Source organism: Ovis aries, chromosome 5 (assembly GCF_016772045.2).
Source record: "Ovis aries strain OAR_USU_Benz2616 breed Rambouillet chromosome 5, ARS-UI_Ramb_v3.0, whole genome shotgun sequence".
NCBI lineage: Eukaryota > Metazoa > Chordata > Mammalia > Artiodactyla > Bovidae > Ovis > Ovis aries.
The window spans coordinates 49562937-49578792 of NC_056058.1; the positions used below are offsets into that span (position 1 = coordinate 49562937).

Genomic DNA, 15856 nt, shown 5'->3' on the forward strand with positions numbered 1-15856 from the left:
CTTCTTGAATTTTTCTAAATGGAATTGCACAAAATGTGTTGTATGTGTGCTGGTGTTTCTGTGTTCATATTTGTCATCCACTATTCTGTGGAATCATCCATATTGCCTTAAGTACTTGGAGTTAATTTAATTTATTATCTCTAATAGTTTTTTCTTTCTTTAGTATGTTTTAGGAATAGGGTATGTGTTACTCAGCCCTGGGATTTCTTTGGAGGGAATGATGCTGAAGCTGAAACTCCAGTACTTTGGCCACCTCATGCAAAGAGAGACTCATTGGAAAAGACTCTGATGCTGGGAGGGATTGGGGGCAGGAGGAGAAGGGGATGACAGAGGATGAGATGGCTGGATGGCATCCCTGACTGGATGGACGTGAGTGTGAGTGAACTCTGGGAGTTGGTGATGAACAGGGAGGCCTGGCGTACTGCAATTCATGGGGTCCCAGAGTTGGACACGACTGAGCGACTGAATTGAACTACTCTGTTGAGAATTTCACATTGTTTCTCTTTGTATCTATTTTACCAAATGGTGCCTTCAGTATATTTGTAAAATTTTCATTGCCTATTTACAAACTTTTCTGTATTATTTAGCTAAGATGGAGATTAGTGAACATAGGCTCTATACTTATCTTCTTTAATTGATCAGTTAAGTTGCTCAATTATGTCTGATTCTTTGCGACCCCATGGACTACAGCAAGCCAGACTTCCCTGTCCTTCACCAGCTCCCAGAGCTTGCTCAAACTCATGTCCATTGAGTTGGTGATGTCATCCAACCATCTCATCGTCTGTCTTCCCCTTCTCCTCCTGCCCTCGATCTTTCCCAGCATCAGGGTCTTTTCAAATGAGTCAGCTCTTCATATCAGGTGGCTAAAGTATTGGAGTTTCAGCTTTAGCATCAGTCCTTCCAATGAATATTCAGGACTGATTTCCTTTAGGATTGATTGGTTTGATATCCTTGCAGTCCAGGGGACTCTCAAGAGTCTTCTCCAACACCACAGTTCAAAAGCATCAATTCTTCGGTGCTCAGCTTTCTTTATAGTCCAATTCTCACATCCATACATGACTACTGGAAAAACCATAGCTTTGACTAGATGGACCTTTGTTGTCAGGGTAGTGTCTTTGCTTTTTAATATGCTTTCCAGGTTGGTCATAGATTTTCTTCCAAGGAGCAAGCGACTTTTAATTTCATGGCTGCAGTCACCATATGTGGTGATTTTGGAGCACCCCAAAATAAAGTCTCTCACTGTTTCTATTGTTTCCCCATCTATTTGCCATGAAGTGATGGGACCAGATGCCATGATCTTACTTTTCTAAATGTTGAATTTTAAGCCAACTTTTTCACTCTGATCTTTCACTTTCATCAACAGGCTCTTGAGTTCTTCTTTGCTTTCTGCCATAAGGGTGGTGTCATCTGCATGTCTGAGGTTATTGATATTTCTCCCGGCAATCTTGATTCCAGCTTGTACTTCATCCAGCCTGTCATTTCACATCATGATGTACTCTGCATATAAGTTAAATGAGCAGGGTGACAATATACAACGCTGACGTACTCCTTTCCCTATTTGGAATGAGTCTGTTGTTCCCTGTCTATTTCTAACTGTTGTTTCTTGACCTGCATACAGATTTCTCAGGAGGCAGGTCAGGTAATCTGTTATTCTCATCTCTTTAAGAACTTTCCACATTTTGCTGTGACCCACACAATCAAAGGCTTTGACGTAGTCAATAAAGCAGAAATAAATGTTTTTCTGGAACTCTCTTGCTTTTTCTATGATCCAATGGATGTTGGCAATTTGATCTCTGCCTTTTCTCAATCCAGCTTGAACATCTGGAAGTTCATGGTTCACATACTGTTGAAGCCTGGCTTGAAGAATTTTGAGCACTACTTTGCTAGTGTGGGAGATGAGTGCAATTGTATGGTAGTTTGAACATTTTTTGGCATCGCCTTTCTTTGGGATTGGAATGAAAATTGACCTTTTCCAGTCCTGTGGCCACTGCTGAGTTTTCCAAATTTGCTGGCATATTGAGTGCAGCACTTTCACAGCATCATCTTTTAGTATTTGAAATAGCTCAGCTGGAATTCCATCACCTCCAGTAGCTTTGTTTGTAGTGATGCTTCCTAAGGCCCACTTGACTTCGAATTCCAGGATGCCTGGCTCTAGGTGAGTTAGTCACACCATCATGGTTATCTGGGTCATGAATATCTTTTTTGTATAGTTCTTCTGTGTATTCTTGCCACCTCTTCTTAATCTCTTCTGCTTCTGTTTAGGTCCATACCATTTCTGTCCTTTATTGTGCCCACCTTTGCATGAAATGTTCCCTTGGTATCACTAATTGATAATGTCAATCAATTGGTATCTTTAATTGATGTCAGTTTCCCCAAATGCTTTTACCTGTTCACACTTTTGCTAGTTCTGTATGAGTTTCAGTTGCACTTCATCATCTGGAAAACTTGGCATTGTTACTTTACATTGTTGCCATTTTGCTAGATGTGCTTATGTTTCCCAATTTGTAATTGAGATTGAGCACATTTTTGTATTATTATTGGCCATTTTAATATCCTATTCTGTGCAATAACTGTTCAAGTCTTTTGCCTATTTTCCTATTCTGTTATATTCTTCTACTGTTTTTTAAGTTAATTTTTGGCTGTACTGGGTTTTCATTGGTGCACCTAGGGTTTCTCTAGGTGTGGTGAGGGGGTCTACTCTCTAGTTGCAGTGCATGGGCTTCTCATTGTACTGACTTCTCTTGGTGGAGAGTAAAGACCCTAGAGCACTAGGGCTTCAGTAGTTGTGGTGCACGGGCTTATTTGCCCTGTGGCATGTAGAATCTTCCCGGACCGGGGATCCAACTCACATCCCCTACATTGGCAGGCAGACTCTCAACTCTGGAGTACCAAGGAAGTTCCTTCTACTTCTTTTTGAAAAGTTTTATGTTTTGGATATGACCCCTTTCTTGATTTTCTGCATTGTTCCACACTGACTTGTCTTATCATTCTTTTGTCATTTGCTGAATAGGAATTTTCATTTTAGTTAAGTTCAATTTATCATTTTTTTCTTCTTAATTCTATCCTCTGAAGATAATTTTGTGTGTCTTTTGTTTTCTTGTTCACATTACATATGCAATCAATTTTAATTTTTTGTCTTTGCTGAGACCCAAGGATCAAGCTTAACTTTTGCCAAACATGTTCAGCTGAGGCAAGACCATTAAAAAAAAAATTAGTTCCACAGTTGTTCCTTAAATAACCATAGTCTTTTTACTTTTGTTTTTATAATCAATTTGACTGATTTTTCCATTAATGCCATTCTGTCTCTTTAATTCAATCTAGATTTGTATATTAATTCCATAGAAACAACTTGGTGAGGTATTGATTTGGATTGCATTGTATCTATTGAGATAATAGATAATTATCCTGATAATTTTGTCAGGATAATTAGCTATATTAACCTGATAATTCTGTATTGAGTTCTGGGCATTGTACATGAAACCAGCTGACATCTTTACAATCATGAGACATTCACTTCATGAGCATGCTCTATTTACCTAAATAACTGACAATGGTTCTTAATATTTTATAATTTCCTGTGTAGAGGTCCTATTCATCTTTCATAAGATTTTTTTCTTAAATAATTGCCATTTGTGATCATAATAAATATCAGCTCTAAGTTTAAATTATTTTCTTTAATAATGGTACTTATGAGGAAATTCCCTGGTGGTCTAGTGGTTAGGACTCTGTGCTCTCCCTCCTGAGGGCCCAGATTCAATACCTGGTTGGGAACTAAAGAAGAAATTATTTTATATTTCTTTTAGTGGTGGTAAAGAATTCTCTAATATTTGGTATATGAGAAATATGCTTATTTTGCCAGCACTTCTGAAAAATAGTTTTGTTAAGTATCAAATTCTGGGTTGTAACTTATTTCCCCCCACCCCATGGCTTTTAAGATGACATTCCATAGTCTTTTGAGAAGATGGCTGTCAAGTTTATTGTTCAGGTAGTAAAACCATTTTTTCCCTGTCCAGCTGGTTTGTAAAATTTTTCTTTGTTTTTTATTTTCAAGGGCTTTATGTTCAGTTTTAGTTTTCTTTGATTTTTATCTTGTTTGCAGTTTTTAAAGCTTCTTGAATATGTGGTTTGATGTCTTTCATCAGTATAGGAAAAATTCCAGCAGTCAGCCTTCGAATATTGCTTCTGCCTCATGTTTTTCTCTCTTTCTCTTCTTTAAGTCAAGGAATAGGCGTGTTATATCTTTTCACCATATCGCTTATATCTTCTATGCTCCCTTCTATTTTTCAGCATCATTTTTGCTATTACCTGATTGATATTTTTATTTTGACCAATCTTCTACATCAGCAAATTTCTCTTCTTATTAAGTCATCAATTGAATCTAAACATTGATTATTATCTTTTTTAGCTTTAGAATTATAATTTTCTTTTAAAATATAGATTATATTTTGATGGTGAAATAATTTACTATGTATTTATTTTGGTACCTTAATTACAGTTTATTTATGGTCTGTCATATCAGTCTAATAATTGGATCATCTGTTTGTGGGTTTTATTGTTCACTTTTTCTCATGATTCTCTTTCTTAGTAAGCTTGATAATTTTGTATTGAGTTCTGGGTATTGTACATGAGAAGTGGTAACTATTCTAGATGTAGTTACATTACTCTAAAGATGGATAAAGAATTTATAAATACCTGATAGATATGTGTTTAGAAATTTATGGAAAAGTTTGAATTGAGGTAAATATTTTATATCTTTTCCTTTTTTATCTACTACAATGATGTCTGTCACTACAAATTTTCTGAAGATTTTATTTTTATCTCTTCTTCTGAACCCAAGGTCTATTTTGTAGTCTCATACACAGTTAGTAGAATAAGGACTTTGTACTTTATTTTAACCCCTTTTCTGTCCTCCTTTCCTTTTTCCTTTGTTTATAAGACCCAAGCTTACTGAATTTATTTATTTTTTTACTGTTTAGTTTCCCTTCTTCTTTCTCATCCTGGATATTTACTAATGCTTTAAGAATCTTGCATCTCATCAAGTTTCCACTCACTTGGCCTAGAATTTTAAAAGATATGACCTCAGAGATTGTAATTTCTTTCAATTTAATAAAGACTGAATTGTGGCCTGGAGACACACACAAAAATTGAGGCCACATGAATATTAATATGAATGCATAGAATAGAACCAAAAGTGCTTAAATTTAGCTCATTGTCTCTTTCCACTTTTAAATGAGCTCATTTGGGAATAATGAAGGCAATAGGATTGTGAGTAAAAACTATGCTTAATTTAGCTTCCTTATTCCCTCAGAGGTACTTTAAAATTACTCTCAGGTCTCCTCAGAATGTGTATATAACATAAATATTTTAGCACAATATTTTGTTGGGAGGTTGAACCATTACAAAAGTAATGTAAAAATATGTACCATATGCATATTATGTAAGGTAACTGGATAAATTATTTTCTACATATAATTAAACTTTTTGTTCACATTTGATGCAGGAGGATGGACTGTTTACAAACTTTTAAAAGATTGCTTCAGTTTCACCTGTTATATCTCAACAGTGTGGTAGACTTACATAATTTTCTACACATAGGTGAGAAATATAGCTTATTAAAATTTTATTCTGGAGTTTTGTAGGAAATGAAAGTCATCTAGACTCCAATACAAAATTAAATTTTCTCGTGTACTGTCTTCCCGAATGTTCCTCAGTAAATTAAGTAGGGATACCTCAAAATACTATTTGGTTTTAATCTAAATTCATTGTCAGGAAAGGAGTCTTAGTTCTGCCATGGGACATACATAAGTATAACTGAAAATTTTCCAGAAACTATGTAGTAATAATCTATAATATTTAATTGAAAGAATGGACTGGAGAAAGATTTATAGATTTCATGGAATTACAAGTAAAGAGGCTATACTTGTTGAAAAAATAACCTCCAAAACAAGAGTTGAGCAATGAAAGAGAAATGCAAGGGATAATTTTAAAACTCTGCAATCTAAAAGATATGAAGACAGTTCAAAAGCCAAGAGTCTTATTTTCTCCTGTATATATTTATGTGAAAAAATTACAAGCTGAAAGAAACATATGATACTATTGATGGCATTTTCTCCATTGAGTATATTTTTTAAAGTTTTAAATATTTACTGAAAATATTCTGTAAAATACTATGCATGCATTAATATCACACCATCAGTTGGCTTTTAAATACTTAATATTTACTTTTCTCAACAGTAAATTTTTTTATTGTAGTTTTGTAGATCCACATCAATCATGGTTTCATAACAGAAGGTGAATCAACATTAACCAATGATATTTTCAACTCAGATATTATAATTTTTCTTATTATATATTAAAATACTTTAAATTATCATTGTAAGTAACTATTAGATAAATAGCTCTGAAATTTGATTACTGTTTAGCTTTTTTAGTGTTTGGATATTCTGAATGCTAAGAAATCTTTCAAAAACTAAAGGAAATGATAAGTGTACTCTTAAAGATTGTATCAGAAACAAATTCAGTAACATTATCTGATGTCCTTACATTACTGTTTTGAATACTGAGAAGCAAGTTAATTTCAACTGACTTTGTATTTTCTAGTAATCTTATTTCTTTCCAAGCTAGTTTTTATAGTACCACTTTTCCATATTTGCTTTATACATGGACACAAAATACATCTAATTCTATATATGACTTATACCAACATTAAAAATTGTGTTCGGAGTTTATGCTTTACATGTAAAGCATTAAGTAATAGAATCATTGATTTCCTGGGCCCTCTTATATTCACAAGCAAAGATGAGTTTGTAATATTTAAGCATCTGAATGCAGAGTTCCAAAGAATAACAAGGAGAAATAAGAAAGCCTTCCTCAGCAATCAATGCAAAGAAATAGAGGAAAGCAACAGAATGGGAAAGACTAGAGATCTCGTCAAGAAAATTAGAGATACCAAGGGAACATTTCATGCAAAGATGGGCTTGATAAAGGAAAGAAATGGTATGGACCTAACAGAAGCAGAAGATATTAAGAAGAGGTGGCAAGAATACAGAAGAACTGTACAAAAAAGATCTTCATGACCCAGATAATCACGATGGTGTGATCACTCACCTAGAGCCAGACATCCTGGAATGTGAAGTCAAGTGAGCCTTAGGAAGCATCACTACAAACAAAGCTAGTGGAGGTGATTGAATTCCAGTTGAGGTATTTCAAATCCTGAAAGATGATGCTGTGAAAGTGCTGCACTCAATATACCAGCAAATTTGGAAATCTCAGCAGTGGCCACAGGACTGGAAAAGTCAGTTTTCATTCCAATCCCCAAAAAAGGCAATACCAAAGAATAATCAAACTACCACACAATTGCACTCATCTCACACGCTAATAAAGTAATGCTAAAAAAAAAATAAATAAAGTAATGCTCAAAATTCTCCAAGCCAGGCTTCAGCAATACATGAATTGTGAACTTCCAGATGTTCAAGCTGGTTTTAGAAAAGGCAGAGGAACCAGAGATCAAATTGCCAACATCCGCTGGATCATAGAAAAAGCAAGAGAGTTCCAGAAAAACATCTATTTCTGCTTTATTGACTATGCCAAAGCCTTTTACTGTGTGGATCACAATAAACTGTGGAAAATTCTGAAAGAGATGGGAATACAGACCACCTGACCTGCCTCTTGAGAAACCTATATGCAGGTCAGGAAGCAACAGTTAGAACTGGACATGGAATAACAGACTGGTTCCAAATAGGAAAAGGGGTTTGTCAAGGCTGTATATTGTCACCCTGCTTATTTAACGTATATGCAGAGTACGTCATGAGAAACCCTGGGCTGGAAGAAGCACAAGCTGGAATCAAGATTGCTGGGAGAAATATCAATAACCTCAGATATGCAGATGACACCACCCTGATGGCAGAGAACTAAAAAGCCTCTTGGTGAAAGTAAAAGAGGAGAGTGAAAAAGTTGGCTTAAAGCTCAACATTCAGAAAACAAAGATCATGGCATCTGGTCCCATCACTTCATGGGAAATAGATGGGGAAACAGTGGAAACAGTGTCAGACTTTATTTTTGGGGGCTCCAAAATCACTGCAGATGGTGATTGCAGCCATGAAATTAAAAACCGCTTACTCCTTGGAAGGAAAGTTATGACCAACCTAGACAGCATATTGAAAAGCAGAGACATTACTTTGCCGACAAAGGTCCATCTAGTCAAGGCTATGGTTTTTCCAGTGGTCATGCATGGATGTGAGAGTTGGACTGTGAAGAAAGCTGAGTGCTGAAGAATTGATGCTTTTGAACTGTGTTGTTGGAGAAGACTCTTGAGAGTCCCTTGGACTGCAAGGAGATCCAACCAGTCCATCCTAAAGGAGATCAGTCCTGGGTGTTCTTTGGAAGGACTGATGCTGAAGCTGAAACTCCAATACTTTGGCCACCTCATGCAAAGAGTTGACTCATTGGAAAAGACTCTGATGCTGGGAGGGATTGGGGGCAGGAAGAGAAGGGGATGTCAGAGAATGAGATGGCTGGATGGCATCACTGACTCAATGGACCTGAGTTTGGGTGAACTCTGGAAGTTGGTGATGGACAAGGAGGCCTGGTGTGCTGCGATTCATGGGTCGCAAAGAGTTGGACACAACTGAGCGACTGAACTGAACTGAGGAAGTATATATTTAAGTAGAATGTTAAACTTTTTAAAGAGGAAGAGTTGGTTTATTTTATATTGGCCATATTTATTAAGTGAAGTCCAAGTCCGTGTAGCAAATAAAATGGAGCAGTAGAGTGAGATGAAATTAACAGAGTTAACTTGTTAATAATGTGATTTCTTTCCATGTTTCAATTTTTGCTGGAACTCAAATATTTTATAGAATAGTATATCTTACAAACAACATTAGGATTTTAATTTGCAACATAAAAGGAAATATATGTGCTTTCACAATGTATATCAATCTGATTTATCAGCAATAACAACTTGAAGAAATGCTTGTCTGTATGCTGTCCTGTGTTAGATGTATTAAGTCGCAAATAGTGTCATGTCCACATTACAGTTTTTGAGGTAACACTAAAAGTAAGTAGGTAATATAGAGAAAAAGGAAATCAATAAATTTTCAGCAATTTGAAAATCAGACTTCCAAATGGAACTCAGACACGAATTCTACTCAAATACCTTGTTACTTTGAAAATAACATTAACAAAAGCCAATATTAAATATTGCAAATAGGAATATAAACTTGTTTTATGAGTGATATAAAGACTAGTATACAAACATCCCATCAAAACAGTAGAGAAAAAATCGGTAATTTTAAGAGTAATATTTAAATACGGAAAGATAGAAAAAATCTAAAACTTTTAAAGTCCATTAGGAACTATACAAACCCTAAATATACAAAATAGGCCAATACAAATCATTCTAGTAAAGATTGGGTGTCACAACTTGAGTAGTATTGATTCTGCAATATTTTAATTAAATTTGATACATTTTATTAAAAATTTAATTATATATTTGATTAGAGAAAGGAATATAATGAGTCGTTGAAATTGGGAAATATTTAACGAATGTAAGGTAAATAAAGCATAACAAAGTAAAATAACTCCCCTTTCCTCCACATGATGGCGCTGGAAACCGCAAGTTTAGTTTTTTTTTTTTTTTTTAACAACAAAGGAATACAGCGAGTTTATTTTCCTGAGAAAGGAAAAGAGCCACTCCATTTTTTCACTCTGCTGCTGAAGCATAAAAGGTGAGCAAATACAAAATTGTATAAAATTGGTAACTAAATTTCCAAGAGTTATATGGTAGTGCAATAGGTATTTGAAAGTTGATACAAATTTGCGATGGTATATTCTCAGAGAAAAAGTCCAGGATCTCAGCGTCTGCTGCTATCAATTCTGCTCCTCGTAGCCTGGGAGTCGGGGAGCGGCCAGGTCCACTACTCGGTTTCTGAGGAGGCCAAACACGGCGCCTTCGTGGGCCGCATCGCCCAGGACCTGGGACTGGAGCTGGCAGAGCTGGTGCCTCGCCTCTTTCGGACTGCATCCAAAGGCCGCAGAGACCTTCTGGAGGTAAATCTGCAGAATGGTATTTTGTTTGTGAATTCTCGGATCGACCGGGAGGAGCTGTGCGGGCGGAGAGCGGAATGCAGCATCCACCTGGAGGTGATCGTGGACCGGCCGCTGCAGGTGTTCCATGTGGAGGTGGAGGTGAAGGACATTAACGACAATCCGCCAAGGTTCTTCCGACAAGAACAAACACTATTTATACTAGAGTCAAGAAGAGCGGATTCCCGGTTTCCGCTAGAGGGCGCGTCTGATATGGATATCGGAAGAAACGCAGAATTGAGATACAAGTTACAAGCAAATGAGTATTTTGACTTGGATGTTAAAACAAACGAAGAGGAAACAAACTTTTTAGAGCTAGTTTTGAAGAAACCAGTAGATAGGGAAGAAACGCAAGAACATCGTTTATTGCTGATTGCAATTGATGGAGGAAAACCTGAACTAACAGGTACAGTTCAGTTATTGATCAATGTTTTGGATGCGAATGATAATGCTCCAGAATTTGATAAATCAATTTATAATGTCAGATTACTGGAAAATGCACCGAATGGGACACTAGTTATTAAACTGAACGCCTCAGATGCAGATGAGGGTATTAATAAGGAAATAATGTATCTCTTTAACAACCTTGTTCTTGACAATGTAAAATCCAAATTTGCGATCAATTCTAATAGTGGGGAAATAACAGTTACAGGAAAACTGGACTACGAAGACTGTAATTTATATGAAATTAACATTGATGCGGTTGATAAAAGCTCATTCCCATTAACTGGACACTGCAAAGTAATAGTGAAACTGCTGGATGAAAATGATAATATCCCAGAGATGGTCATAACCTCCCTATCTCTGCCTGTGCAAGAGGACGCTCCACTGGGCACCGTCATTGCCCTGATCAGTCTATCAGACCTCGACTCTGGTGCCAATGGACAGGTCACCTGCTCTGTGACGCCTGACGTTCCTTTCAAGCTGGTGTCCACTTTCAAAAATTACTATTCATTGGTGCTGGACAGCAACTTGGATCGTGAGCTCTTGGCGAACTATGATGTGGTACTGACTGCTAGAGATGGGGGCTTGCCTGCCTTGTCCACCACGACCAGCGTGTCCGTGGAGGTAGCCGACGTGAACGACAATGTGCCTGCCTTCACGCAGCCAGAGTATACCGTATTCGTGAAGGAGAACAACCCGCCCGGCTGCCACATCTTCACCGTGTCGGCGCGAGACGCGGACGCGCAGGAAAACGCTCTGGTGTCCTACTCGCTGGTGGAGCGGCGGGTGGGCGAGCGCGCGCTGTCGAGCTACGTGTCGGTGCACGCGGAGAGCGGCAAGGTGTACGCGCTGCAGCCGCTGGACCACGAGGAGCTGGAGCTGCTGCAGTTCCAGGTGAGCGCGCGCGACGCGGGCGTGCCGCCCCTGGGCAGCAACGTGACCCTGCAGGTGTTCGTGCTGGACGAGAACGACAACGCGCCCGCGCTGCTGCCGCCCGGGCCAGGCGGAGGACCCAGCGCGGTGAGCCAGGTGGTGGCGCGGTCGGTGGGCGCGGGCCACGTGGTGGCGAAGGTGCGCGCGGTGGACGCCGACTCGGGCTACAACGCGTGGCTGTCGTACGAGCTGCAGCCGGCGGCGGGTGGCGCGAGCAGCCCGTTCCGCGTGGGGCTGTACACCGGCGAGATCAGCACGGCGCGCGCCCTGGACGAGGCGGACGCGCCGCGCCAGCGCCTGCTGGTGCTGGTGAAAGACCACGGCGAGCCGGCGCTGACGGCCACGGCCACCGTGCTGCTGTCGCTGGAGGACAGCGGCCAGGCGCCCAAGGCCTCTTCGCGGGCATTGTCTGTTGCAGCTGGCGCAGAGACGGCGTTAGTGGATGTGAACGTGTACCTGATCATCGCCATCTGCGCGGTGTCCAGCCTGTTTGTGCTCACGCTGCTGCTGTACACGGCGCTGCGGTGCTCGGCGCCGCCCAGCGAGGGCGCGTGTGGACCCGGGAAGCCCAGGCTGGTGTGCTCCAGCGCGGTGGAGAGCTGGTCTTACTCTCAGGAGAGGCGACAGAGGGTGTGCTCTGGGGAGGGGCCGCCCAAGACCGACCTCATGGCCTTCAGTCCTAGCCTGCCTCAGGGTCCCATCTCTACTGACACGGTGAGTCTCAAAAACCTTATAGAAAATTTTCGTTATGTGCTGCTGCTGCTAAGTCGCTTTAGTCGTGTCCGACTCTGTGCGACCCCATAGATGGCAGCCCACCAGGGTCCCGCGTCCCTGGGATTCTCCAGGAGAGAGTACTGGAGTGGGTTGCCATTGCCTTCTCCAGATTTTCGTTATGTATTTAATATTAAATATTTAATATCCTTTATCTTCTCTTTTCATTTTTAAAGCATGGCTTTATAAGTAGTTATTGTATCCTTTTAGATATAAATTCTCTTGGTACTAATTAATTTCTCTATACTTACAGTTATGCTTAAAATTTACTTTGTTGAAGACAACTGCTTTGCACTATAGTGTTTATTTCAGTAACAATGCCCTTTTTATGGGGATTAAGGCTTGAGTTAATGAACTGGTTTTCAGTTCACCATAGAAAATGTTTCCAGAATTAAATTTTTAATGAACATTTCAATTTTCAAATTTTAATAAGTTTTATAGGAAGATACTTGTAAGATACATTTTTGGTGTTACCATTTATGGTCAAAGTCCAGTTCTGTAACTACATAGAAATATTGTAACACATTGTGTCAACTTGCCATTTTTTCTTCCACTGACTATCCATTATTTGGTTTTGTTTGTTTGCTTGATTTTCTTTGTTTGCGGTGGGTCTCCTTTGCTGCCTTTGGCCTTTCTCTAGTTTCTGAGAGTGCTATCTTCTGGTTGTGGTGCACAGGCTTCTCACTGCTATGGCTTCTCTTGTTGTGAAGCACAGGCTTTAGGGTGTGCCAGCCTTAGTAGTTGCTACGAGAGAGCTGTTTAGCCTGGGTTCAGTAGTCATGGCCCACAGGCTTACTTGCTCCAGGGCATGTGGGATCTTCCCCATCCAGGGATGGAACCTGTGTCCTCTCCATTGGCACGTGGGTTCTTAACCACTAGACCACCAGGGAAGCCCCTATTTGAGTATTTTTGTTCAGTTCAGTTCAGTTCAGTCGCTCAGTCGTGTCCAACTCTTTGTGACCCCATGAATTGCAGCACGCCAGGCCTCCCTGTCCATCACCAACTCCCGGAGTTCACTCAGACTCACATCCATTTAGTCGGTGATGCAATCCAGCCATCTCATCCTCTGTCGTCCCCTTTTCCTCCTGCCCCCAATCCCTCCCAGCATCAGAGTCTTTTCCAATGAGTCAACTCTTCGCATGAGGTGGCCAAAGTACTGGAGTTTCAGCTTTAGCATCATTCCTTCCAAAGAACACCCAGGACTGATCTCCTTTAGAATGGACTAGTTGGATCTCCTTGCAGTCCAAGGGACTCTCAAGAGTCTTCTCCAACAACACAGTTCAAAAGCATCAATTCTTTGGCACTCAGCTTTCTCTCACATCTCAGTCCAACTCTCACATCCATACATGACCACTGGAAAAACCATAGCCTTGACTAGATGGACCTTTGTTGGCAAAGTAATGTCTCTGCTTTTGAATATGTTATCTAGGTTGGTCATAACTTTCCTTCTAAGGAGTAAGCGTCTTTTAATTTCATGGCTGCAATCACCATCTGCAGTGATTTTGGAGCCCCAAAAAATAAAGTCTAACACTGTTTACACTGTTTCCGCATCTATTTCCCATGTGTGTGATGGGACCAGATGCCATAATCTTCGTTTTCTGAATGTTGAGCTTTAAGCCAACTTTTTCACTCTCCTCTTTCACTTTCATCAAGAGGCTTTTTAGTTCCTCTTCACTTTCTGCCATAAGGGTGGTGTCATCTGCATATCTGAGGTTATTGATATTTCTCCCAGCAATCTTGATTCCAGCTTGTGCTTCTTCCAGCCCAGCGTTTCTCATGATGTACTCTGCATATAAGTTAAATAAGCACAGTGACAGTACACAAATTGAATTAATTTTTCCAGGAATATTTGTGCATTGAATGACTCTTTGAAGTCTTGTTTAAATGTTAGCCTTTGCATCCTCATGGTGAGTTTGATATTTATAATTTAAAAATTTTAGCTCTAGTGGCTTAATTTTATTCATTTTTTATTATAAAATATATTTTATGATTTAAAATATTTTAAAATGTGTCCATTCCACCTCCAGCATCAAGCCACTTAATCAGTTCAGTTCAATTCAGTCGCTCAGTTGTGTCTGACTCTTTGTGACCCCGTGGACTATAGCACGCCAGGCCTCTCTGTCCATCACCAACTCCTGGAGTCCACTCAAACTCATGTCCATCGAGTTCATGAGGCCATCCAACCATCTCATCCTCTGTCTTCCCCTTCTCCTCCTGCCCTCAATCTTTCCCAGCATGAGGGTCTTTTCCAATGAGTCAGTTCTTCTCATCAGGTGGCCAAAGTATTGGAGTTTCAGCTTCAACATCAGTCCTTCCAATGAATATTCAGGATTGATTTCCTTTAGGATGGACTGGTTTGATCTCCTTGCAGTCCAAGGGCCTCTCAAGAGTCTTCTCCACCACCATAGTTCACAAGCATCAATTCTTTGGTGCTCAGCTTTCTTTATAGTTCAATTCTCACATCCATACATGACTACTGGAAAAACCATAGCTTTGACTTGTTGACAAAGTAATGTTTCTGCTTTTTAATATGCTGTCTTTGTTGGTCGTAGCTTTTCTTCCAAGGAGCAAGTGTCTTTTCATTTCATGGCTGTAGTTACCATCTGCAGTGATTTTGGAGTCCTCCAAAATAAAGTCTCTCATTGTTTCCATTGTTTACGGATCACATACTGTTGAAGCCTTGTTTGGAGAATTTTGCATATTACTTTGCTAGTGTGTGAGATGAGTGCAATTGTGCAGTAGTTTGAACATTTTTTGGCATTGCCTTTCTTTGGGATTGGAACGAAAACCGACCTTTTGACCACTGCTGAGTTTTCCAAATTTGCTGGCATATTGAGTGCAGCACTTTCTCAGCATCATCTTTTAGGATTTAAAATTGCTCAACTGAAATTCCATCACCTCCACTAGCTTTGTTCATAGTGATGCTTCCCAAAGCCCACTTGACTTCACATTGCCAGATGTCTGGCTCTAGTCTAGTGATCACACCAGCGTGGTTATCTGGGTCATGAAGATCTTTTTTTGTATAGTTCTTCTGTATATTCTTGCCACCTCTTAATATCTTTTTCTTCTGTTAGATCCATAGCATTTCTGTCCTTTATTGTGCCCATCTTTGCATGAAATGTTCCCTTGGTATCTCTTTTTCCTGAAAAGATTTCTAGTCTTTCCCTTTCTGTTGTTTTCCTTTATTTCTTGGCATTGATCATTGAGGAAGGCTTTCTTATCTCTCCTTGCTGTTGTTTGGAACTCTGCATTCAGCTGTTTTTATCATTCCTTTTCCCCTTTTCCTTCAGTTTCTCTTCTTTTCTTAGCTATTTGTAAGGCCTCCCCAGACAATCATTTTTCCTTTTTGCATTTCTTTTTCTTCAGGATGGTCTTGATCACTGCCTCCCGTACAATATCATGAACCTCCATCCATAGTTCTTCAGGCACTCTATCAGATCTAATCCCTTGAATCTATATGTCACTTCTACTGTATACTCATAAGGGATTTGATTTAGGTCATACCTGAATGGTCTAGTGGTTTTCCTTACTTTCTTCAATTTAAGTCTGAATTTTGCGATAAAGAGTTCATGATCTGAGCTACAGTCAGCTCCTGGCCTTGTTTTTGCTGACTATATATAGCTTC

At 39.5% G+C, this 15856-nt stretch overlaps 2 protein-coding genes across 3 annotated transcripts in view; both read left to right on the forward strand.

Annotated features, from left to right (window-relative positions):
* Positions 1 to 15856, forward strand: part of LOC105611202 (protocadherin alpha-2-like) — a 179299-nt gene that overhangs the window by 16944 nt on the left and 146499 nt on the right.
* The window catches only part of LOC101122274 (protocadherin alpha-C2), a 204419-nt gene that overhangs the window by 9767 nt on the left and 178796 nt on the right, over positions 1 to 15856 (forward strand). Inside the window, exon 1 of one of the 2 annotated variants that reach the window (XM_042250584.2) lies at positions 9643 to 12174. The exons of the other annotated variant lie outside the window; for it this stretch is intronic. Within the exon in view, the coding sequence (XP_042106518.1) occupies positions 9820 to 12174 (2355 nt within the window). The 5' untranslated portion in view covers positions 9643 to 9819. Of the gene's footprint in view, positions 1 to 9642; positions 12175 to 15856 lie in introns of those variants that run through there. 2 annotated transcript variants of the gene reach the window in all.